Below are 27,406 nucleotides of genomic sequence, written 5' to 3'. Positions count from 1 at the left end.
TCACAAAGTCACATGGGTGTTATAGATATTAGTGGTTTACGGAGAAATTTAAAATACAACTCAGTAATTAAAGAGGTAAATAACTGTAACAGACAGAGAAGGAAAGGGAGAAGTTAGCAGAGGTGAATTCAGCTGTTTGCAATCTGCAACCTCACCACTAGATGGTACTGAATCCTACAGACTGCTCCTTTAAAGTACTACTGTATATAACCAGCCTACAGTGATTACTGTGAGTGTCAGATTATTATGAATATATGTGATTGGGGAGTTGAGCACACAAAACAACACATGGCACTTATATCGACTTGAACCAACAGCTTTGACAGCGTGTTAACTAAACAGAAACAACAAAGGCCAACACATACTCCACATGGCCTCTCATAGCTGATTGCAAACGGAAAAAGTACGTTATAAGTGATTAACCACCTCTTCATCGCCTGCTGTTGGTTGATCATCAGCTGATAGAGATTTTACATCGAACCTCTTGTGTCAATTACATCTTCAACAAAGCTTTAAGTGCTGTTAGTCAGGATGAAACACTGTCAATCCGATCGGACGCGTCCTTTGAATTTATATAGATTTTTGCTGCTTGAATGCTCCCTTTCAGTAAAACGTGTTTGGCCCATGCTAGTGGTGGTTAGTAGTTTTTGTTCAGTAGACTGTAGCTAGTCAGGAAACCCAGAGGATGTTTGACTAACTCCTGATATTTTGTCTGCTGCCACCATCAGGATGAAATGCCAGTTTTTGTCTAAAGGATTTTAATTGAATTGGACTAAATATTGTCAATGCTTGCTCATCAAAACAGCAATGAAACATGTAGAAGAAGGCACGTCGTAGTTAGTGACGTTATGAGCACAAGCTCTTCTTCAGACTTAATAAATCTGTACAGAGATGCCGTCTTTTGGTTGGATGATAGTCACATGATACCACCGGTGACCGTGGGTATCAGTTGCACTTAAAGGGAGCTACAGTGTGCGGACCTTGCGGTCTTCTACTGGTCCAGCACCGGCCTACTACGGTTTTAGATGTGCACGACCACCTTACATTGTTTGCTCATCAAAACAAAAACAAAAAATCTTAATTTTGCGCATTTTTTATGCACTAAATTTCCCCATATTTGACGTATTTGTCGTCTTTGGAAAGCACTGGAATCTCAGCTGCAATTAAAATCAAAAATCTAAAAGTAAGAAGTAATAAGTGGACCTTGTGCTAAGGACATTATGATATTTCCGAGATTAATAATGAACCTCCAGTTAAACTGGAATTACTTCCTTGTGGTTGTATGCCTCCGTCAACCAGTGAAGTTGCAGTTTACATCCTTCTGCCCAAAATGTCATCACTTCATCATGTTATCCCGTTAGATATTTGTGTGAAATTGTCATAATTAGCATATGAATTCTTGAGTTAAGACCAAAAACATGTTGAAACGTTGACCACCAAATTCTAATCAGTTCATCCTTGAGTCCAAGTTTGTGCCAGATTTGAAGAAATTCGCTCCAGGCGTTCTCGAGATATCGCGTTCAGGAGAAAGGTACGTATGGACGGACAACCCGATGACATAATAGCCCCTTGCCGCGGCTGCCGCCGGCGTGGAGGCAGAAAAATAAAAAATTCTGAGCAACAACTGGCTTAAATTTGCCTACCTGGTGACAGATCTCGTGGACGACCACCATGGTCAGCTCCATCTGATAGGACGACGACGACACCTCGGCGTCCAACAGGATCTTCTGCTCCACGAAGACGCTGAGCCCCCAGTTCTCCATGGCGGCGTAGGGATGTTTGGGCACTGCCAACAAATCTGAAAAAACAACAACAACACATTATGGCTTCTCAACGGGCGCCGGATGTGTTCGTCCATTAATAAACTCCAGTGAGCTCCATCCGCTGAGTTTCCAACATTTAAATAAAAAGCTGACAGAATGGCTGCTGGCATCGGAGCACATCCCATTTTGGGTTAAAATTAAACTCGTGAGTCATTTTAACAACCTGCCAAAGAATCTTTTTATGCCCACAACATGGATATATGGAGTCTTTAGATATAACTCTGCATATATCTGGATGAGAGAGGGAGAAGCAGGAAGAGGACGGAGGAGATAGAAGGAAGGGAGGAAGAGGAGGATATCTTAAAGTGGAGATAATGAAACAACAGTGAAGGAGGAGAGAGGAGCTGCAGAAGGAGTTTACCTTCAGTGCAGAAGATGTATTAGAGCGGCGAGGAAGTAATTAAATGTCAGTTAAAGTAAAGTAACCTTGCCGAGCAAACAGTCACGGAAAAGTGAAAGTCATCCACTGAAAGTTTAAGTAAAAGTTGTGTAAAGTATTGAAAGGTTAGTTGTGCTGAATATAAAGAGAAAGAGCTGAATGACTTTTGTTCAGAGGTGTAACAGATTAAATTTAACCCTATGAACGCTTGGCTGTTTTTTCTCAGTTTTCACAACCCTCTGAGACCCCGGCGACTTTACTGTCTATAAGAGGTTGAAGCGGGCTCAGTCTTATAGCTAGAGTGAAGATACTGGTATCATATGAAACTAGAAAACCTAAGGAATTCATTGGTACCAATCATGTCATGTTAGCTTGATGGGAACGAGGCTTAATAACGCTGGGCAAAATTTTGGCGAGGAAAAACTGAAATCGCCATTTTCAAGGGGGGTCCCTTGACCTCTGACCTCAAGATGTGTGAATGAAAATGGGCGATGACTGCTGATGAAAACCCAACATTTCCTGATTTCGCTGCTTCATAATAAAAGCTTTTAAAATAAATTAAATTCTATTTTAATTTGCTTCTTTATTTATTTATCTTTGTATTAATTTACTCTTCTCTTTAGCTTTAGCATTTATTTATTTATTTTTATCAATTGTTATTCTTATTTTTGCATTTATTTACTATTTATTTATTTAAAAATAAATTTAAATTGATATTTCTGTTTTAATTTCCATTTTTATTTATTTATCTTTGTATTAATTCCCTTATTTATTTACTCTTCTGTTTATTTTTTCGCTTTTATTTGTTTATGTATTTATTTCTAGCCTTTTTTAAATGTATTTATGTATTTTTGCATTTTATTTTTTATTTATTTATTTATAAATGAATTTATTTTTAGGCTAAAGTTGTTTAAATTTCTTTGGGAATCTACTTTATCCTGGAAATGTATTTATACTCTGCTAATGACAACAAATACATGATGTCAGATTATGTTTAATCAAAACATGAATTTGTTTTAAACACCAAATAAAACCAAGATAACAGAACATCTAGCAGCTTGGTGGGGACCAAACTGGAGCTACAAACTGGAGGATAAATGTAGTTAATGCAGCAATTGGCCTGTATTCAGTATAAAGGTTAAGTTGTTTAAAGTGACAATAAAAGGAGGAGGAGCAGGAAATTGGTTTCTCTTCAGAGAAGACACCTGATTAAAAAGGAGGAGAAGGAGGAGGAGGAGGTGAGGAGGTGAAAATGAGCTTTCTCACTCTAACAGAAACCTGATTGTTTCTCAGGAGGAAGAAGAGGAGTTTCTCTTCAGTAAATGAGTGAAAAGAGTTCAGGTCCTTATTTGAATTTTAAATCAGAATCTTTGGCATTTCGGCGGCAGCGACCTTCGTCAGTGTGTAACAGCCGGGATCAGATGCTCACACAACAGTACAGTCACTGAACACACCACTCCTCGGTCGGCTGGAGGTTTTTCTTTTGTTCGGCTCAGTTTGACTCAAGTTTTCACTCTTTCAATTGATTTTTTTTTTTAGAAGCAGAGAACAGAACATTGCCAAGGACAGCAGACACGGGGAAAAAATGAAAATATATAGAGGTAAAAATATATATTCCTGCAAATTAGAGCTCAGAGAAGGAACAAAATATACAATAATAGGTACGTTTATGACGGTTTAATGTGAGATATTCCAACAACCACTGGCGAGGTATGTATGAAATCTATTGAACACATTCATTCTCCCCAGAGGAGGAAGCATTTTGATTTAAATGACCTCACAACCTTTCCTTTTGCACCAAACTCAGGACAAACTTTTAGCTCCACTACTGGTAAAACTCTGTGAATTATTAATGTTGAGGGCTGTCAAAGTTAACGCAAATCCATTTTTAGGTTGTAGCGGCTCAGTTTTAAAGTTAGAGTGAAGATACTGGTATCAAATGAAACTAGAAAATCTTAGGAATACATGTCATACTAGCTGGTTGTGAAGGAGGATAAATAACGCTCCAAACATGCGTTCAATTTTGGTGAGAAAAAAACTGTCATGGCCATTTTCAAAGGGGTCCCTTGACCTCTAACCTCACGATATGTGAATGTAAATGGGTTCTATGGGTTCCCACGAGTCTCCCCTTTACAGACATGCCCACTTTCTGATAATCAAATGCATTTTGGGGCAAGTCATAGTCAAGTCAGCACACTGACACACTGACAGCTGTTGTTGCATGTTGGCCTTGAGTTTGCCATGTTATGATTTGAGCATATTTTGTATGCTAAATGCAGTACCTGTGAGGGTTTCTGGACAATATTTGTCATTGTTTTGTGTTGTTAATTGATTTACAATAGTAAAAATATACATACATTTGCATAAAGCAGCATATTTGTCCACTCCCATGTTGATAAGAGTATTAAATACTTGACAAATCTCCCTTTAAGGCACATTTTGAATTTGCATTAACATGTTATTATGACATTAACATTGACAGCCCTAGTTGTTATGTTATATTTCTTTGCAGAAGAAATACACAGAGAACTACTGAAGAAAATATTAACTACACTCCGCCACTAACTAACTAATGGAAACCCCAGAATAGAGACGTAGTTAATAAACGTGTTCAGGGTTAGATCAGCCGACGCAGCTCCGACGTACGGAGCTAAAAACAGAGTCTGGTACCACGTGATGAGGGATCACTGGCTGATTGTTCCAGTTTAACACTGTCAAACAAGAAGAGTGAGACAAACAGAGACAGACAGACAGACTGTAGTTGCCTGGAGACATAAAAAAACAGCTGCTGCAGAGACAAATCTAAGAGGAGACAGACAGACAGATAGACAGAGAGGGAGACAGTCTCTAGTTGCCTGGAGACATTAAAACAGCTGCTGCAGACAGAAAACTCTCCCACTAACACACTGTTGCTGAGTTTGTCCCAGTTTTCCAGCTGCTGATGAAGAAGTGAAGCAAACAAACAAAGAAAAGACAGAAAGTCACGCACACACATTAAAGACAGCGTGTGTGTGGGTGTGCAGATGTTCCTTGTTTGTTCAAATTATCATTTCTTCAGCCTGTTCATTCTTAAATAGAGAGTGAGAGCTCTGCTAGTCTGTATTAATGAAGGATATAAAACGCTTTATATGCTCATTTCCACGTTCACACTTGGTGTTCTACTAGAACATGTTTACATTAGGGCTGTCAATCGCTTTAAATATTGAATCACAATGTTTTTATCTGTTCATAATGTACCTTAAAGGGAGATTTATCAAGTATTTAACACTCTTATCAACATGGGAGTGGACAAATATGCTGCTTTATGCAAACGTATGTATATATTTATTACTGGAAATCAATTAACAACACAAAACACTGACACATATTGTCCAGAAACCCTCACAGGTACTGCATTTAGCATAAAAAATATGCTCAAATCATAACATGGCAAACTGCAGCCCAACAGGCAACAACAGCTGTCAGTGTGTCAGTGTGCTGACTTGACTATGACTTGCCCCAAACTGCATGTGATTATCATAAAGTGGGCATGTCTGTAAAGGGGAGACTCGTGGGTACCCATAGAATCCATTTTCATTCACATATCTGGAGGTCAGAGGTCAAGGGACCCCCTTGAAAATGGCTGTAACAGTTTTTCCTTGCCAAGATTTAGCGTAAGTTTGGAGCGTTATAAAGTAATTTGCATTTCTGTGTTGTTTATTCATCATGCTCTTGGTGTGTAAATGGCCGAGACACATCAGGAAATTCATCAGTGCACCTCTTCGGTAAATAGAACATGGCTAGTTGCTAAACTAACGTAGCTAGCGAGCTAATGGCTCAGCTAATAAAATGCAATAGCATCCTCCATTTTGGATCTGTTCCCTCAAAAGGTCAGCACCGTAAAGACGGCACACTATTGGTCACCCGCACAAATTCACACGCCAAAGTTCCCCAAAGTTCAACTCAACACAAACAATGTGTCTGGATTTACATTCCCCCCCGCGAGCGACTCCACCGACCGCGACGACTCCATTGTTATAAATGGATTCCACCAATTGAAACAGGATTTCCTGCTGAACATTGAAACGCAGCAGCGATCAGCGTTCAGCTCCGGCGCCTCCAGCTGGGCTAAAACTCATTTAAATGAGCACATGTGTGAGTCGAGGCGATGCGTGACGGACCGAGTATAACTGGCAGCTCAACTAATGCATCGTGAAGTATATAAGTTACCGTGGAAACTGAATTCCACACTGCTTAATCCACAGCCAGCATCCAATCACGTGCCAGCGCTCTGCTCGCAGGCGGAATGTGATTGGCTGACAGCTCATTATCCACATGACTGAGGCTCAGACAGCAGAACTGATTGGTTGGCTGTGGGAGGGAGGATATGTGATTGGTTTAACTTAAGGGGGAAATGCAAATCAGGCTGTTTGGTTTTAGGTAGAATATGCAGATTAAACATTATACTCAATGGACATTTAGATTAAAATGAAATGAATCGTTTCATTTGAATGCAGAAGGAACCTTCAGGAGATTTCTGTGTCCCGAAACACACAAAATATAACCTGAATTAGATTCTCTCCGCCGTCACTCTCATGTGGTTACTCTCTTTTATTACTCTGTTTCTTTTTGTCACAGATGAAAAATAACTACATCTTTCTGCTGATTTTGCTCTGCAGTGAAACAGAGCTGAGGCCGGGAGCAGAACACAACACAGAGAGTCCCTCGCCTATAATCCAAATGTTAAAGGGGAACTCCTACTTCAACTTTAGATATATAGGTGAGTTAACTAGCCATGTGGAGGACAACTCCGCCTGTTAAAACTGTTATAAAATGTATTTTTATTGTCTCTCTGGAGGAGCTTCATCGGGTCTGAGAAAATAATCCTGATGATGTCATAGTGATGTCATCAGGGTTGTCTTGGCTTAGGCTTGAACTAAAAATTCAGTAGTTACAAAATTGTTTTAAAAGCAAAACTGGAGGTGTGGAGTTTTAAAGACCTGAACCTTTACCTGACAGGGAGTGTCCAAAGAGTATAGAAGCAAAGAGATGAAACTTCAATGTTTGTTTGACAACTGCTGCTGCCGCCATTTTGGACTGAAAACTCTTATAATATTTGTAATATTTTGTTGTTCAACACAGGACATTTTGTTAGAATATAACAGTAGAATATAAATAATTTAGTTTTACTTTTGTACGTCACTTTGTAGGCGGACGTTTTTACTGGCGTCCGATAGTCTCTTTCAGTCCAAAATGGTGGAAGTGTAGCTCTGCTGCTGGGTGCTGATGTTGCAATGGAACAAACAATTGACTTTCACCTCGTAGCAATATATGGGAAGTGTAGGATCCAGTGTTTTTGGAGCTTGACCCATACCTATGGAGTAAAGTTCAAGCTATTTTGGCCTCTACTTCACCGATTTTGAGTCCCCAAACTTTATGGAAGTGTAATACTAAATCGTTATCTTTTATAAATCCCTGAAAACTCATTCTATGACTTTAAATATTGAGGACTAAACGAGCAATCGCCAAAGTAAAGATATAGATATTTCTGGCGTTTTTTTGGAGTGCGACCTCCTCCCTGTGCGGCGTTTGTGGCTCTTTCTACTACCTGGTTCTCGATTACGTGGATTAAATACACATTGATATTGTGGGATATTATGGTAGATGCTGACTTTGCAGTCATCCATCACAACTATCTGGGAACATGTAGATGCACCTGCTCAGTGAATCCCACTGCTATCACACCAGCTGCAGGCCAGATGTGTCTATACCTTCTGCATCTTTTTCATTCTCCCCCATAAAGCCTCTGGAGGTTGCAGTGTTTGGCAAGCCCTAACTGGCTGCATTAGACAACACCACAGTGTTCTACAGATTGTTGTATTTTTACTTCTGTTCTGCTGCTGATTTAATGAATCACAGCTGAATCATGATGCTGTCACTGCGGCTGGATGGTGGATGTAATTGCTTCAGTATCAGAAGAACAGGCTCACATGAGTGGCTGTCTTGAAATCTGTGTGTGTGTGTGTGTGTGTGTGTGTGTGTGTGTGTGTGTTTGGATGTGTCAGCAGTTAGCAGGCAGGCTGACTAATTAAGTCGATAATGAATCTGTGTGGACAGATTTTAGATTGGATCTCTGTCAGCTTAAGACCAAAAGACCCAGATCTAAAATTTGAATTCTGTCTATATTGTTTTTTTCCGCAGCCTTCGTTAAAAACAACAAATGATTAGATGTCCTACAAAGTGGATGCTGAGACAACCACAGCTCCTAAAAATAAGTCGGGCAAAATTGCTGTTTGGATTACGTTCCCTGGCAACACTCCAGGAAATGGGACACAAGTCCATATTGCGCTTACTGTGGAATTGGAGTTGCCAAATTCCAATGTAGGCGTTCTGTGTACTGTGTCCTTTATGTGGTGAAGTGGAAAGTAAAAGACGTTTCTCACCATTGAGATGCGAAAATGCAGTTGCCATTTCATCGTATCCCAGCTGCTGGCCGATCTGAAGCCAGATATTGTCCTTTATTTGGTTGTCACTGTGTTTGTCGTACATTATTGGGTGTTGAGAAACCAAATTGATAAGACGTTCCCCCATTTTGGCAGTTAGCTAGCTATGACCTGGAGGTATGACATCAGTTTGAACAAAGCACTTCAGTGGTCAAACATATATTTCCGCAACTTTTAGACATTTCTGTGCAAGTTTTTCAGACGGAAATCCGTGCTTGGTGTGAAACGTCTTTAAGAGTCCAATTTTCAGTTTGTGTTTTGTCACAGACCTGCAATCAGCCTTTTTATTAACCCCCTTAATCCTGATATCTTCCCAAACAAACATAAGTATTTTAGTTCCCTAACCTTTCCCATAGTTTATCTGCCATAGCCACGATCTTTTTCTAACCTTAACACTGTAGAAAGTGAGCATCTTAAAAACATTTCAGTAAATGTTTTGCAGAATTAAAAATCAACAAAACATCCAAATTTGTGTTTGGCAGTAAGTTTGAGTTGGGGCAAAGACTTTATGACTCAAGTCAGAGTTTCCATTTTTCTAAAACCACAATCTTTCCTCAAGTGCTTTGACTCGTCTACACAGAGCAATGAAAATGTCAAAAGCAGCACACATCGACCATGATGAGTAGCCTTGCATCATTTGACGAGCGTCGGCTGACGGCCAGAGCACTCAGCGGACACAACGAACAGACTGAGGAACTCAACACCCAGTGGGATGGATATGTCAATCAAAAGCTGCAGCTTTTTCTCAATCATCGCTGGAAAATATGACAGCTGTATATCTCAACAAGTTGGGTCAACTTGGGACGTCAAACCCAAGGTTACGGTGGTAAAAAGAAAAGGTTGAGTAAACTCAAACTCACCTCAGCTACTCTGTCCCCGACAAGGGACGTGACAGACAGTCTCTCTACGTCAAAAAACAACCTTAAATCAATAATAGGAATAAAACAGAATAACAAAACTACAAAGCTACAACATATTCACAGAGCGGTGCAAGCATGAGGCCTAAAACCCAGATATGAGTTAGCATTTTACCACTTCCGGTTACCTCGTCTGGAAGTTGAGTTTCTTGAATGTGTTTTTAGTTAAATGCCTGAAATAAAGTCTGTGGTTAACACAAGCTGAAGAGATTTTAACGTTTTGTTCTACGATATAAAAATGGAACAATCCCATCAGCTTTTTGTCGAGGGAACCACGGCGATGCTAACTTCTTGGTTGGCCGACAAACATACGTTCATTCCTTCACTCTCTGGAGATATGAAACGCCTCGGTACAACTTCATGTTGTGATGTTGTGGGAAGAGTTTACATACAAGCCAACTTTCACTATCAAACTACATTCAGCGAGAGAAACTGGATGTCAAAACAACACTAATATAAAAAAAAAAATCATGACTTCTTCATAATCTTTTGTGTGACAGATCATTAATTAATGCAGCGCGTTTCAGATGTCAAACTGTCGACTATAACTGTCATTAATCTGCCACATGAAAGCGACTTCAGTCAGCGTTTAAGGCTGCCAGCTTTGGCACAAATGTTCATTTGTTTTATCTCCCATGACGGAGGAGTTTAAACACGCTTTGGTTACCAGCGGAGTAAAATAAATGCCATATGTTCAGAATAAACAGTTAAATACTTTCAATTGAATGGTATAAACAAATGGTATCCAGGTGGCATCATGTTCTCGCTTTTAGTTTTCCTCAGAGTACTAATAGTGAGAAATTTAACGACTTATTCAGACCATCAGGGAAAAAGCAAGAAATATATTGAAATATATTATATTGTAATTCATTCTCAGTGCTGCTCAGAGTAATCACAGTCAACAGCTCTTCTGCCAACAGCAGACTCTTGGCGGTCTCTCTCCCTCTTTGCAAACAACACAACCACTAAGCTTTAAGCAAATGAATGCCCGATTATGTCACCATTATGCAAATGAGCGTATGATGTTATCTGGCGACTTTTAGCTTCTTTTGGAGCTAGTGGTAGCTACTTTAGGAACCTTTTGAGGAACTCGTTGCGTTTCAACTGCAGGGTCTAAACTATGTTCCAGGGACATTTTACCCCCAGTTAATGTCGTCACAGGGAGAAGAAACTTAACGTTTATTTCTTTTCAACGTGTTTTTTAGATGAAACTGGCGACACACTGAACGTCAGGCTGCAGAGTGTGTTTACCGCTGTGACCACCAGCAGCCCTCGTCTCATGCCATGTTGCTTTTTCATATGTCAGCGGACTAATTTGTCTAATCTTTGCAGGTCTTTAGACCACGGTGGAAACACAGACAACAGTGGGCTGAAGGAACCTTTTAGTTCCTTGAAAAGTAGTGCCTTAGCTGGGTTTCCACCCAAAGTTCCAGGGAGTTTTAGTCTCTGATCTACTTTTCAATGAACTAAAAGTCTTTCTGGCGGTGTAAAAACGCCCAGTAAAATGTCCCCGGAACTTAATTTGGACCCTGGTCTCTGCAGTCGAAACGCAGTGAGTTCCTCAAAAGGTTGCTAGTTCTGGGAGAAAGTTCCTGCGGTGGAAACAGGGCTCTGGACTAAAATTACCAGGAACTTATTGATGGAAAAGTGGCTTTTCATTGGAAAAGGGGTGGTAACACTGCACAGGACACACTGCATTTTGTTTTCTACTGTTCAGTACTCCACACCTTCAGTTGTTCCACTGACAATATTTCCTCTACTGGGGATAATAACTGCAAAGAACTTCCATTGATACTCTTTGGTAACCGGGGATAGCCACTGGTAGCTACTGATAGGTACCGGGGAAAACAAACGCGCCGTGCTCTTCCAGTTTTGGTTGTGTAATAATAAGTTGACGCACTTCCTTTTGTGCCATAAACGGAGCCTTCATTCCCGGGAGATCGTACCTGGTGGCAGACAGAAGTGCACAGTGAAGGCAAAGCTTAAGGGGAACCAATCTAAATGCCGATAGTGTCATTGTTCTCTAGCCATTACATTGTGAAATCAACATTTACTTCATAATGATAAGTTATAGCAAAAATGTGTCTATTGCAGCTTTAGTGGAACTTATTTTTGGGGCCTGATTCCTCCTGAAAATCATCAGCAAAGCCCTGATTGTTTGATGCTTCTAAAGATTATCTTTCCAGATGTTACTGTGGTGTGAGGTATGTTAAGAGTGTTTTTACGTCCCCCGTTTGGCTAAGAAGTCCATCCCGACCGCACCGTTCTCAAATCGTAAATCTTAAAAATGTTCAATATTTACGATGGGATATTCTGTTGTGTGTGGGTTTTGTTTTGTGCTGTTTTAGTCAAATCGTTGCTCTCCACACACTATAGGAACTAAACTGTTAAATTTAACAGAACATGTTGTTATATGTGGGCTCTCTCACATTTTACACATCTGGTAAGATCTGAAACATCTTTTAGTGTGGGCCAGCCTTAAACTACCTCTGGTCACTGTCATGATTTTCTTTCTGTCTTTACTCAGAGGACCGTCTCCATCACACACACACACACACACACACACATCAGATAAATCATCTATTTTCAGTATCACCACACTGTGACTTTTGTCTCTGAGTTTCGCTGCTTCCTCCCTCTCTCCCTCTCTGCGGTCGAGCTCCACTTGTCCACCAATTATCTTTAGCTCGTTCAGATAAGAGCTGCTCCATATTCAGCAGACACCAGAAGAGAGAACAGAGGAGAGTCTTTGAATGTTAAAACGCCTTCAGAGCTACCAGACAACCTGAGAGAGAGAGAGAGAGAGAGAGAAAGAAGAGAGAGAGAGAGAGAGAGAGAGAGAGAGAAAGAGAGAAAGAGAGAGAGAGAGAGAGAGACCTACAGCACACAAATAACAAACAGCAAGTGCTGCTGGAGGCTGAAATGTTCATTACACCCTATAATATGAAAGTGCTGTACGGAATAAATTACAGACTGATGGTTCAGCTATTCTTAAGAGTGGAGTTTGAAATGTGGAGTTTGTCCTGAGGGCGGCGTTAACAGAAAGATCACGAGGGTGTTAAAACTAAAAGAGTTTAACTTCAGGGGAGGAGGAATTGGATCAATACATCTCATCAAAATATCCTGATAGATTTTGATAACGACCTTTTAAAAACTTGACGTTTCATTCAGTTTTACATGTTAGAACGAGTTGCTTTTAAGTTTCACTTTCACTTTTACAACGTAGTAGGTGTAGTAGGCCCCTATTGGCCCACATCTATGAGGCTTATAGCGACTGATAAGGCCTATTCAATAGCCTGATAACAGTCTAATCGGCTGGTGAGGTGGTGCTCTGCATGAGTTAAAAATGAAGGGTCTGTAAAACTGTTTTAATAAAGTGAGAGAGTAGTGAACGTGTCCTGCATCAGAGATCCCTGTGGACAGGTGAGACACGTCTCCAGTGTGAAGGACTATAACTGGTTCAGAGTGATGCAAACTGAGGTGACGGTGAAGATGTCAAGCTGTCAGTCCTGATACAGCATCTCTCTCTGTCTCACTGCACTAGTGGAAAATCTATATATACAGTATATATGTGTGTGTGTGTGTGTGTAGAGGAGAGTCAGAGGACAGTGACCATCAGATCGCCCCGGGGCCGGCTGATTGGCTTGGCCCGCTGCCAGCCCGGCCAATCAGAGGTCTTGATTTTCCCGCAGCGATAAAAGCTTGAAAAACATTTTAACAGCCGAGCGGCGCCGACCTTTAAACTAAAGTATCATAACACACCTGGAGATGTTTGATTAGACGATAGAAATGAGCTGATTAGCCGCCCACTCTGTTGGAAACGTTGATTTTTTTAGACATTCTGTTGCAGGACGTGAAGCTGCACTGACTTCCTGTTTACACAGCAGATTGCTTTCTGATTGGATGTAACTGCTTTTTATTAATGACTCCGCTGCCGACCCTTCTCTTTGTTCCTGGGGGATTATTGTGTGCTTCATTGTTAAAGATTTGACCTTCTGGCAACATAACTGGGTGATGAGGTGGAAAAGAGTTTTTAGAACTTCAGAAGTCTTTGTGAACAGCTTTACTTTTACACACGGGGTCATGGGGATGTTTGTTGTATCTACACGTCTTTTGTACATCTGGGAAACGCGCCACCACCATGCGACGCAGCAGAGACTTCCTCCTCTTTACAGTCCAATTAGCAACTTGAGACAAGAATGGAGAGATGAGTCCTACGACTGGATTGTGTCACAAGCAGCCAGTAAACACTCCATTAACAGCTTAGTTATAGCTAATAAAAAGCTAAATCATGGTCAAACGATAACCGGTGGGTTCCCAGACTGCATTTCAGCTGATGCGTTCCAACTCTTTTACTCTCCACATGGACTGTTTCGAGCATTCAATCGAAAACCGCTCAAATGTGATTGGTCAATACTACTCAGACTACAAACGGAAACCAGAAGGCGTCCAATATCAAAATAGTCCTGCTGCTAACTCTGCATTCATATGGAGATTAGGTGCCATTAAACCATCGCAGAAGAAGAAGGTGCAATGAGATGACAAACCTCAAACGAAGGAAAATAAGATGGAAATTTCTGTTTGTTCCAATCTGAGGAAGGTTATAGTGTCGTCTCTGTCGTATGGTGAGTTTACAAAGTTGACCCAATCGCAGAGTAACAGGCAGGACAGGTAGTTAGAAATAAAAGCAAGCTTTAATAGAGCTGAAAAATCCAAAACAACAAAAGGCAGGGAGGGGAACCAAGTACCAAAAGAACAAATAGTAACAAACAACAAAAACCAAACAGAGGACCAAAACCAAAAATCACAAACCAGGGAAACACGAGGGACACCAGGATCAGAGCAGGAGGAAACAAAGAACACGGAGGACAAGGTAGACGGGGCTGGAGAGACAAACGAACCGACAAGGGCAGAGGGGAACACACAGGCTTAAATACAAGACATGATTACACACAGGTGAAACAAATCAGGGCAGGGCAGACAATCAACAAAAGGCGGGAAAACAAACAAAGGAGGGAAGTAAAACCAGACAAGACACAGGAGGAGTGAATTACCAAAATAAAACAGGAAACACCGGAATAATATAAAAGACACCAAATCCAAAATCACAAAAGTAAATAACCAGAGGCTGGCACAGCCAGAACATGACAGTCTCCTAATCGCTCCACACAGATCTGCTTTTGTTTTCATCTGCCGCTTCATGAACTTCATGATTAATTGGCGAAGTCTGAGAAACGTTTTTTTGCTTTTATTGATACACAAACTTTCTTTGAGACTTTTTTCTCAGCTTCTTTCATGGAGAAACGTGGATGGAAACACACGTATTTATACTATTAATCAAATTCTCCACACCCAGAGTCTGTTGTCTCTCCTCTTCAGTTGTCTTTCACTCTTTAAATGGTGGTTGAATAATAAAATGTAAATGAGGACGGCCTGTCTGAGACAGGAAGTGAAGTAAGGACACCCTAGGCAGCCATTTAGAGCGACTATTATCTTTAACGCTGTCTGTTGGCTCGCAGCAGATGACTCAATCGAGGAGCTGATGTTGCTTGACGCCCATTATCACTGGTGGACAGCTGTCATACAATTTACCGCTCTCACGTTACAGTAAAATTAACTATTATTCTCCCCGGTGTGGTTGCCATGGTCACACTAGAGCGGAGAAATTGTTGTTTTTCTTCTGTTTACGTTAGAGACAGCAGTTTGAATGATCAGATCTCCACCTGACAGCGTGACGAGCGGAGCAACAACGAGGACGTTAAGAGAGGGATGATAACATCTCCGTCTCTCTCGGCAGAGTGGATCTCATTAACCGGCAGATGGGGAGTTTATATAACGTCTTTCTTTCTGTTTTCACTCTTATTTCTCCATCTGTTTTCTTTATCCGCTCATTTTCTGTTTTCATCTTCGTCTTCCTCTCTCTTCTGTCGTCTCCGTCTGTTCGTTTCTCTTTACATTTTGTCACACAAATCACTCTTCTTCGCTCCCACCATCTGGTTCCTCCATCACGCGCTCTGCTTCGGCTGACCCAGCATCCGTCTTCGCTGTTTTTTTATCATCGTGTTGACCCGGTGTAAATTCCAGATAGAGGCGGTCCAGATCTCAGCAGATGCTGAGGATGTGTATGTGGTTCAGACAGCATGCTGATTACACATCGACAGAGTTCTGGCTCAGAGACGTGAAGAATCATGATGATTGACTTTGACCTTTAACAGGTTCTAATAGGCTCTGAAGACACTCTGGTGAGCTGCAGGAGGCTGGAAAACGGACCCATGATTGTTCTATAATTGCACCGAAGCTCAGCACATGAAGGAGGACAACCTGTCAGCGCCACTGGTCTTTTAGCGAACAGCTAACTGGGTTCATACTGGGATGGGCGGATAGGGAAGCTGATGAGATCTGCTGCAAGTAGAGAGCTCCTGTCTGGTTCTGGTTCTGGAAGAGGCTCCACATCGTCTCTCTTTGTACTTTAGTTACCTCATATTGTCATTCTGAATCTCCATGTTGTAATCGTACTATTTCTATTTACTCTATTACATCTATCACACTTCATTCTGGTAGAGGACAGTGGTGGAAAGTAACTAAGTACATTTGCGTAAGTGCTGTACTTTAGTACAATTCTGAGGTACTTGTACTACTGGATTTCCATTTTCTGCTACTTTCTTCTTCTACTCCACTACATCTCAGAGGCTAATGTTGTATTTTTTTTAGTCCACTACACCTAATACTTGTAGACACACCTATATTTTGTATCTTATGTATGTTTTTGTAGACGTATGTATTTGTGGACGTACTTTTGTGTATCTATTTTCTGTTCTTTTTCTATTTTAAGTCCTTTTTTTTTTTAAAAAAGCCTCTAAACACAGTGCATTTAGTCCTTGTGCATAAATGTTTGTTACAATTAAATGCTGATGTCCATATCAAATAAAATAAATAAAATAAACTAAATAAATATTTGACAGATTTAGATTTATTATATAACATATAATCAACAAATAAATGATTAAAAAAAATATTTTTTGGAGTTTCTAAAGTTAGAAAATTTCTAATGCACATATATACTCTGTGGGCCCCGAAAACACAAATGCCTGTGGAAGCCTGAAATATTTTTTTGCCGCCCATTGAGCCACTTTCATTGGAATGAATTTGTGTGCCATCTTGGAATACAGTATCCAGTTCTCTTTATACATCCAATGCTCCAACTGGGTTAACAATCATCAATAAGTACAACACAAGACCAGAAAACATCTGAGATGTGTGCAGCGGTTCAGAGAAACCAGAACCAGAAAAAAACCCTCTGCGGACTGCAGACTTCAGCACCGGACAGCTCCCTAGAGAGCCACTGTGGTTCATGACAATGTGTTTGTTGTATGCATGCGTTGCCATGGTTACAAAGAAAGTTATGAATTATTATTAATAATAATGCCATGATAATGGTGGCTGACTAGATGCGCGTTGACATATCTGAAGTCAACAGCTCTGACAAAGGAATTTATTTAAAGTAACGATGCTGGTTAGTGATTGTAGCCAATCTGGCGGTTTTTAAAGGTCCTATATTGTAAAAAGTGAGATTTTCATGTGTTTTATATTATAAAGCAGGTTTAATGCTTTATAAATACTGTTAAACTATCAAAACACTCAATATACGGACAAATACACACAGCCTGTATTCAGAAATTGTGTGTTTGAAACAAGCCGTCAGGATTTCTGTCCATTTGTGATGTCAGAAATATACAATATATAGATCATCACACGGTTTTAAAAGTAAACAAGCTAAATGTGTCCCAGTTTGTTTCCTGTTGCAGTGTACGTAAATAACATCAGCTGACAGGAAGTAAACATGGACATAAACTGTTGCCTAACAACGCAATTCCGTTGAAACGCACTAAAAGGGAGTCTTTAAGACAGAGGGTAAATACAGGTATATTCAGGCAGACAGTACGAGGAAAATAAAGATTTTTTTTTAACATTACAGCATGTAAACATGTTCTAGTAGAAAACTCAAAATACAAGTATGAACCTGAAAATGAGCACGATATGGGACCTTTAACATAGGTTGCTATGGTTACACGTATGAAGAGGTTAAAAAGGTGTAAATAGGCTTCCAGATATGGTTCCAAATGGACACTTATTATGATTCCTGTCAGCCAATCACAACGTGAGGTTGTAGCCAGATACAGTAGATGCTCAGCATGACTACGATCACCCTTAGAAAGAGACAGACAGGTATCATAGGTAGATAGGTACACAGACAGAATACTCAATGATTTATGGCTCCTTATATTCTAATGAAGTCTATGCAAACAGCCTCTGTCGTAATAAATTATCCACTTCAAACAAAACCACTGCAGGGAGTCAGAAAGAGCTAATACAGATGATTAATTAGCCTGGTTCACAGGATTACACACACACACACACCAAGTTCATCTAGTAATTAAACTCAAAATGTAATTTGGCTTCCTTGTGTTTTTTATTTAACTCTGTCGGTTCTGCTTTCGTATACTTATACGTCCTCTAGATACAAAGAAAAGTCCAACACATAATCACGTGGATTCCTGATCTCCCTAAAATACACCCAGAAGCAATATTAGAACACGTTTAGAAAGGAGGGAGTCATGAGAAGCGCTAATTAATTAAGCTTTATTTGTTATGAATAATAACATTTCTACTCCAGAGTAGAGTAGAGAGAGAGATTGATATAAGAGATAGAAAAAAAGGATATAAAAGTACAGCTCACGTTTCCACTGAGCCACAGGAGTCACGGTTTTTAATTAGTCACAACCTGTTAACGTGATTTGAATTCCTCCACGGAGCTTCTGAGCGTCGACTAAAAATATCTTCATGACAATAAAACACACAACGGAGATATTTTGGGGTGTTTTTTCCTGCTGTATTGTGTTATTTGAGCTGCACACTCTGATGTTGGCGGCTGGAGTTTCTGCATATTCCTGTATACCAAACAATATAGTAAATTATCTTGTGTATGTGTCATTAGTTGTATTTTATGATTCAAAAACTTCCAGTGGAAATCTGCCGTTTGACGCCAACAAGTCAAGCTCGGACCATAAAAAGATGCCATTACTGCTCTACAATTGTAACATTAACTACGTCATAAAAAAGTATACCCAAAATAAATCACACATGAGGATTAGATGCATATTTTCTTGAAAGGTAAGAAGCTTAGAATCCATTCTACGTAAAGCAAACTATCACCATTCCAGAGAAAATGCAATAAAGGAAATAAGATTTTCTTCCTCGCCTAGTATACAATCTGAATTTCAAAGGCAATATCACCATTATAACAAAGCTCCAATAGATAATGATGCAACTGAATGTATTCTACTACTACAACTGGTAATGAAAATACACTAAGATATACTATTTATGGTATAATTTAAAAAGATATACTCAGGCGATCTGAGGCGAAAGACCTCATGTTTTCAAGCCAGTATTAAATGCATATCTTCTATAAATACTGTATATCATCTTCCATCACGACTTTTTGTAACTACGCCACAGGGTACCGGTTCTGTCGGGCTACATTCATAACGTTAAGTAGCATATTATCTTGTGAAATTAAATATTTAGTTTTATTTTCTAATAAAAAAAAAATCTAATTCAGAACTCTCATAGGAAATCTGTCATTTTAACCTCGAGTGCAGCCAACATCCAGGTGCTGCACAATTATAAAATGATATTACACGATAATATAATCTTGTTTAATTAAATGTTTAAGTACCATGCCGTCATATTTTCAAACTTTCATTTGAAATCTGCAGATTTGAAGCTTAAGACTATAAAATGATGCCCTCACTGCTTAAATTAAGAGGAACATTATCTTGTAAGTACAGTACCATGCGTGTCATTTTCTAATCAAAAACTCAATTCAAAACTTCCATTGGAAATCTGCCATTTGAAGCCAAAGTGGACCATAAAGAGATCACTGCTCTACAAAAATACAACATTGATTATGATTTAATACATTCACAAAGTATAATATCTTGTGAAATGAAATATTTAAGTATTAAAAGTCTTATTTTTTAATAAGAAAATCTAATTCAGAATAGGAAAATCTGACATTTTAAGCCAACATCCATGTCGGACTATAATAGGATGTAATCAGTGCTGCCCAAATGCAACATGTGATTTAATACACATATACAATTAAGTATTATCTTGTTCAATTAAATATGAGTCTTCTATCGGAAATCTGCCGTTTGAAGCCAAAGTAGAGCCAAAGATGACATCACTTATGTACAATCATACAATGACCTACTTGCTTATTCAATTAAGAAAAACACTACCTTGTTAAATTAAATGTGGAAGTACCATAAGTCTTATTATCAAATACCTAATGCAGAACTTCTATTGAAAATGTGCCGTTTCAATCCTTGAGCTGAGTGGAGCTGACAGGTTGGACCAGGACGTCATCACTGCTGTACAATTACAAGATTAATTGTGATTTAAAACACTTATATAAAATTAAGTAAAACTTAATTTTGTTAATTTTAATGCATAACTATAAGTCTTATACTTTCTAATCAAAAAACCTAATGCAGAACCTCCGTATGGATTTGAACACGAGTACAATGAGCTAAATCCGGGTCGGACCACAAAAAGATGTCATCACCGCTGTACAATTACCAGATTAAGTGTGATTTAATCCCCCTTCTAAAGATAATCCTGGTTTGTCTGGGCAGCCTTCGGGGCTAATGATCGGGCTCATTATGAGGATGTCAGTATTCAGCTGAAGTGCTGTCCTCTGGTGTGTACGTATAGCTGCGGGCTGAACCAGTTCTGTCATTAATAACATCCAATGTGAACATGTTAACCGAGGTTAACCACCAAACCTCAGATACAAGCCTGGAGACTCAGGAAACACCACATGCTCTTCATTATTACCATTATTAGTCTTTATTTATAGAAAGATGGCGTCTCTGAGACCTTCGGCAGTGGACAGCTCCCCTGAGACCGTGTCCTGGAGGTGAATATAAAGTGGTTTCTAACAGCTGACGGGATGTTTATATATAGTAGGAGGAGGTTAGCATGATTAGAATGAAGATAACAATGATGTAATATATGTCTGTAAACACATCCGCTACCTGCAGCTGCCTGCATACCTTTATCTCATCACTGAACATGTCTAATAGGACTGTAGTCTGAGTGAATTCTCGATTCTGGTTGGCTGAAGGGTGTCATATTATTGATTATTGATTATTGATTAATTCCTGATAATGTACACCTACTTAATAGTTTCAGTTAAAGTGTCTCTTCACAGTTCTAAACTAGAACGGCACTTGGAGAGCGCAGACCTCCACCGAGCTGCCCATGTACGATTGCACCCCCCCTCTCCGTGCAGCTTGCGCCATCATCCACTTGTATTTTTGTTTATGTTGAGATCAGCTGTACGTAGCGGAGCATCGTAAAACACTTCATTCAAACTGGACAGAAACAAAGTAAAATTCACCTAAACCGTCGTCGTTACTCTTTCCAACAATCACCAAGTGTGCTTTGGTCGAACTCAACTGTAATTTCACCGAGTTTAATGTGAAAAAACACTGAACCTCCACCCCCCGCTCTCTGTCTGTCCCTCTGTAGGCAGAGGGAAAGAGGCAGGGTGATGCGTCATGAAAGTGTCATCAGTTACACTGCGCATGTCCTAAAGCCTGTGGTGTTAATGCACAGGCTGACCGGAGTTATTAAAAAAAATTCCCGAAGCTGGATCATGACCTGAATTGCCAGCAAAATCGAATTGTTTGTTCATTGTGCCACACCCCACCACTCCAAAAACTGCATTCAAATCCATTGCGGACTTTTGGAGTAATCCTCCAAACAGACAAACCAACAAACCAACCAACTAACCAATAAACCAACAAACCAACCAAAAACCAACCAACAAACAAACCAACAAACAAACAAACAAACCAACAAATAAACCAACAAACCAACAAACCAACCAACAAACAAACAAACAAACAAACAAACAAACCAACAAATAAACCAACAAACCAACAAACTAACCAACAAACCGAGCGAACGCATTGTGGAAAAACCTTTGATTTTAGTTGCATGAAAATATAAATTAATGGTCTTAATTTCTTTTTTCTTTGTGACCATGGTATAAGCGGGATAATGCTCTTCAAGGTGTCCATAATCAGGAATTAATTAAATTAAATTAAATCCTGATTATCAACACCTCATCAGGCGTTAACCTTTATTTGATGTTACTCATACAATAAACATTTATTAGCCACAATAAATAATCCAAGTTTGAATTGGATTACTGTTTTTCTTTTTTTTCCCGGCTACTCTTTTACAGCCTTAGTAGTTTCCTAGTTTTCTATAAAGATAATTAAATGTAACTGTACATTGTTAGGAAGCTAAATGACTATCCACTTTGTAGTTATTATAAGGGAAAATGAGACGCTGCTCAATTCGTATGCTTCTTATACTTATACTATTAAGTGCAAGTGAATTATAATCCTGCTGACAAACAAACCAAACCAAACTGATTACATAACCTTCTTGGCGGAGGTAATAATTATGGGACTAGTAATGTAAAGCATAACCTTTTCTAATATTTATCTATTTAATATCTTCGACCTGTTTTCTGGATGGTGCACGTGTCCACTATTGACTGAGACGGGTGGACTTTGGGAGCGTATGCTGCAGTATTTATGTTCTAAACCTCCACACAGTAGAATATGTTCTCGGTTATACAGTATATGCAGCGACCCGAGATGTATGTATTTATTCCTGATTATGTAAATGTACTTTGAGCCTGACAGCTTTTCTTTTTAATTAAAAAACACATGTACTCTCTCGCACACACACATATCAGCTGTGTTACTTCCTTTATAGAAAGAACAATGTGTCCCAGGAGGACGAGTCCTCTGAGATCTGATTAACGCTCACATGGGAGGGGAGAGGACGTATGTGTTGTTTTTCTATCTGAACTGATATTAAAGCAGAATAAAGGAAGAGAGACCAGATGGATCCATACTGAGCCAGGAGCACCAGTAAAAACAGTTCTGTCAGACGGTAAAAGACCAGTTATTGATTGGAATGTGAACAGACAACTTTCTGATAAAAAATGTCCAACCTGGAAATTACAATCTTGTCTCCGTCTCCCTCCTGATTTCATTAACTTTTAATAAATTGATAAATTCCTCCTCTCTCTCTGCTCTCTTTCCTAAATCAGAATGTTTCCAGGACACGCTAAGGACACGCCGTCTCCACAGAAACTACATCGGTTCTGACACGTCCTAATTTGGTCGTTGACACGTGTCCTAATTTGTCCGTTTAGCCGTGCAGGAGGAGGACGCTAATGACCGCCCGCACGGCGACACATCAGCGACCACCAGAGAGTGGGTTTTATCCGTCGGTGTTTGTGATGAGAGGTTAGACAGATCTAATCTACGGAGTGAAGAGGCCTCATTAAGATGTCACCTTAATCTAACCAGTCTGGAATTAAACACCTCTATCTGCACAGTGAGAGGCTTTGAGATATTATTATTATACAGCTTTAAAGTTTCCATATCCTTGATATTAACGCCGATTCCATCAATCAAAGAGTTGATATGATCGTTTCAAGAGTTCATAGAGTCCTGAAGAGATGAAAGAATGAAGGATTTCACAGGAAAAAAAGATCAATCTAGAGTTGACGGCTTTTTCATCAGCGCTACACACAAGTTTAAATTCTGTTTTCAACCAACGGCAGCAACTCGGTGGCGTTACTGCAGTTCTACATTTTCTTTAACCTGCAGCAGAGGAGCCTCAGGAAAAGACCAGCTGGGAGGACAGTGTCCTCGCAGTCTACCCACCATCACTCCCACTAACACAAACTCGTGATCAGCATGCCTCTCGCCTACCAAAGCGAACGCTCTACTCCCGGCGCCAGACAGGTCGCCGTGCCCCAGGTGGTCGAAAAGAAACAGATGTAAAGACAACATCAAGGCAAACATCTGGCACAGTGACCTCAACAACGTGGGAGCATGTGTTATCCAAACAAGGTGACCTGGAGGAGGCGAGTCTGTGAGGGAGCTGCACTCGGCAACGATTAACCTCCACCGTGCTGCCGAAGCCAGCACATGAAGGAAAAAGGCCCAAACCAAGAACCTCGATCTCACACCACACTGCCCCAAGATATGAGGGTCAAGGATCGGCCTCGTCACCAATCTGAAGACCCACAAGGATCCAGTTGGACGGGAGTTACACTCGTCTCCGCTCTGATCTGAACTCATCAGCCGCTCCCAACCCACTTCCACCTGTCGTGTTCTACCGGCAACCAACCTTCTCTTTCCAAAACAGCAGCTGGGTTCAGCAGTCTGTCTGGTTCTCTCCTGACTGACTAAATCTAGCGACCGAGCGTGCTATGAATCAACGAAGCGTGCCAAAATCAGCTAGCACAATGAATCAAATTTGCACGCTGAGATACTAACGGTATAAAGTGATGCAGAACCATGATGGAGATGTTCCCAGTGCTGGAGGTGAGCCTGGAGCGCCGCAGCGTGACGCTATTGCACCCCGCTGGCGTTTCCTCAAATATCACATCATACATCGGGTTCATGAGGCACATAACATCATATAGTGCAGTCAAGACGGGATTTCCTATGATATTTTGTAAGGACCGCTACTTATGATGATATATTTAACAATTAATGCCTTTACACAGCGGGGGCAGGTTTTTTTGTGCGATTTATTTGCACATCAATATATACATTTTTTAATGTTTATTTTTATCATGAGTACTTTCGCACAGAACATGAATACTAGGTGGCGAAAAAGCAATGCTTTTTTTCAGAACGAGGTTGATTTTTCTGAGCTTTTGCACCGCAAATAAAGGCATCAACCAATCACGTTGTGCGGAACGAGTTTAGTTGCGTCTGTATTTATGAAAACAACAACACAGAGGCTCCGTAGTCTGATTTAAGACGACAAACTTTATTACTCCTTTCAACCATGATAAATGCACCGCAGATCAGATCAGCAGACCACCGCAGACCAGCTCTCTGCAGGCAAGTATTTAGCATTTTTTATGTTGTTTATGTTGTCACACCCTCCCACTGTGTAAAGGCCTTTTATTTATTTTTTCAAACCTATATTCGTGATCGGCTTCCAGGCAAATCAATATGTACATGTTTGCGTGTGTTTGTCTAGCTGACCTCCAGTAGAGTGTATGTTAGAGCTATTAGTCACCACTGAGCATAAACCTTCTTCACAAGCAGATGCAACTGTGCTTTAACATCCTACTGTGTTAATGAGGCTGCTGCACTTTACTGAGAGTCATATTAACACTTTACACTGTCAAATAATCAGTTATTAAAAAGCAACAAGAGAGAAAAACAGTCCAGCGTAAGGTTAGTAAATGTTTACTAATGTGTATAATAAGATAATAAGATGCTCCTCTGCAGGCTGAGACAGTTCCCGACCTCTTACTCTGTTAAAACCTTCTAGATTTAGAGTAAATGCACGGTCATCAGGACTTATTGTGTTTCTCAGCAGCTGCCAGACTCTCTTTTGTTCCAGACTCTGGACGGAGAGGCTTTAAAGATTTTAATAAAACCACATCAGCATGTGTGTTGCTGCCAAAACAGCTTTATTCTGAACACTGAAAACCACGTCTGACCACTAATCCTTCATTTGGGCTTTATATGAGCCGTCTGGAGCCTCTTATTGTTTGATCTCACTGCTCTGGTATTAAAACACTACATCACCAAAAGTATGTGGACATCTCAATATGATGGCAGGGATTCGCTTCAGACATAAGAGCATTAATAAGGTCCAACACTGATGTTGGTGATCAGGTCTCAGTCTAGTTCATCCCAGAAGTGTTGGATGGGGTTAAGGTCAAGTTCTTCCACACTAAACTGGGAAATGAACTTCTTTATTGAGCTGGCTTTGTGTCGTGTTGAAACAGGAAAGAGACAAAGTGTTGACATTAAGTTGGAAGAACACTTTTTTTTTTTTATCTTGTGGCCAGAAAATTTACTGTAACTCATAAATGTGTAATTCAGCATCATACTACCTCCATCAGACAGCAATCAATAAAGAAAGAAATGCTAATCAGCATATCCAAATGTATAGAAGTTTACTAAATCATTTTAAAGGTCACGATAACATCTGTTGGTGAGTTCACTGACTGAACAACCCGAGAGAATTCACACTGCTCTGTGGGTGTTAAAAAAACTCCTCCACTGTGAAAACATGTATGAAAAAATGTGGGGAAATGTCACTTAGAGAACTAAAATAACTACATCAGGATTTACTGTTGAGCCCCACAAGTAACAAGTTTGTCAGGACCCAAAGTTTGGTCTAAAATAACATTTAATAAAATGAATTCTGATAAGATGATTTCGGTTGTCGCAGCAACACGAGGACAGAAATAAGTCGGCCTACAGACAAATAGATTGGACGAATATATCGCTATAGGCGACTGGCTGAGTACTTCGCTGAGCATATTTTCACGTCCAACTCTGTAAATTAAGGATTTATTTTGACCAAACAAGAGTTGGTGATTGTTGTGAGTTTTATTTTGTTTCTATAAAGCTTGAATAAAGTGTGTTTTATGATGAGTTAAGGCAATTATGCCTGTCGTAGTTTGATGACGGATTGCAACTTGAACTCAGAGGTTGTACGGTTGTTGTGGGGAGTTGAAGCTCAATGATTGCCTAACTAGTGTACAACTTGAGGAGGAAAAACTTGATGTAAAAAGGATAAAACAAAGTATTTTTATTCCACAGTTTTGTAGTATCTTCTTACAGGAGTATTCAAAGTTAAGTTCTCTTAATCAGCAAATTGTTCTACAGTAAGAAAACTGTGAGGCTCGGTAGTTAACTTGAGCCTTAATGAGCACAAGAGACCTATTTCTTTTAAAGCGACAGTAACCTACGTACAGTTCTAACAGAACATTACAACAAGATGAATTAAGCTCTTGTTCTTTCAGTTTAGACTCACTTCCTGTAAGCTGTTTATGACAAAGACATCTGCCAGCAGAATATAATGTGATTTTATCTCCAACATTATAAACTAGTTTAACTTCTGTGTTTCTGCTCCGTCTGCCAATAAAGAACATTTAGAGTTTTCTTGACAAAGGAAATTGTCAGAGAGAGAGAGGGAGAGAGAACAGATGGATGCAGAGATGGAGAGAGTGGGAGAGACGTTACCATGGCAACAGATGTTGGGTCACTGAGGCGGTGAGAGGGCCGGCGAACTCTACCTCGGGGTTCAATGTGTATGTGTGTTTGTGTGTGTGACCTTGGTTCTGATGCACGAGAGAGTTTGAGTCAACAAGCTGGCAACAAACCAACCAACAATCACACCCACAATCACACCCCTGCCTACAGGTATTACTTTGGTCGTCATGGTAACTGTGATTCAGCTCCACTGGATATAACTCTGGTTTGTCTGAGTACAAGTCCCGCCCACTAACTCGTGACCAATCAGGCGGGAGTATATGTCATATATGAGACAACGCCGTGGTAGCGACCTGTCAATCACAAGGTAGCCACGCCCTAAAACATCCCCTGCTTTATGGTCTATCTGACTCTAAATGGGACCATAATTTACTAAATGACATCATGCTGTATTGAAGAAGACTTGAAACTAGCGATTGAGACCATAAACTCATGTTTACAATGTTTACTGAGGTAATAAATCAAGTGAGAAGTAGGCTCATTTTCTCATAGACTTCTATACAATCAGACTTCTTTTAGCAACCAGAGGAGTTGCTGGCTATTTGAACGAATGCAGGTTTAAGGCACTTCAGCATTGGCTTCACTTTTCACTTCTCTCTCTTAGCTCCAT

At 40.0% G+C, this 27,406-nt stretch overlaps 1 protein-coding gene across 1 annotated transcript in view; it reads right to left on the bottom strand.

Annotated features, from left to right (window-relative positions):
* The window catches only part of LOC119483159 (thyrotropin-releasing hormone-degrading ectoenzyme-like), a 153,482-nt gene that overhangs the window by 69,286 nt on the left and 56,790 nt on the right, over positions 1 to 27,406 (bottom strand). Inside the window, 1 exon segment of the mRNA XM_037761244.1 lies at positions 1,644 to 1,798. Coding sequence (XP_037617172.1) covers positions 1,644 to 1,798 — 155 coding nt within the window.

This window comes from Sebastes umbrosus, chromosome 23, assembly GCF_015220745.1.
Source record: "Sebastes umbrosus isolate fSebUmb1 chromosome 23, fSebUmb1.pri, whole genome shotgun sequence".
Taxonomy (NCBI): Eukaryota; Metazoa; Chordata; class Actinopteri; order Perciformes; family Sebastidae; genus Sebastes; species Sebastes umbrosus.
The sequence above is the reverse complement of the archived record's forward strand: the minus strand, read 5'-3'. Positions and strand labels throughout refer to the sequence as shown.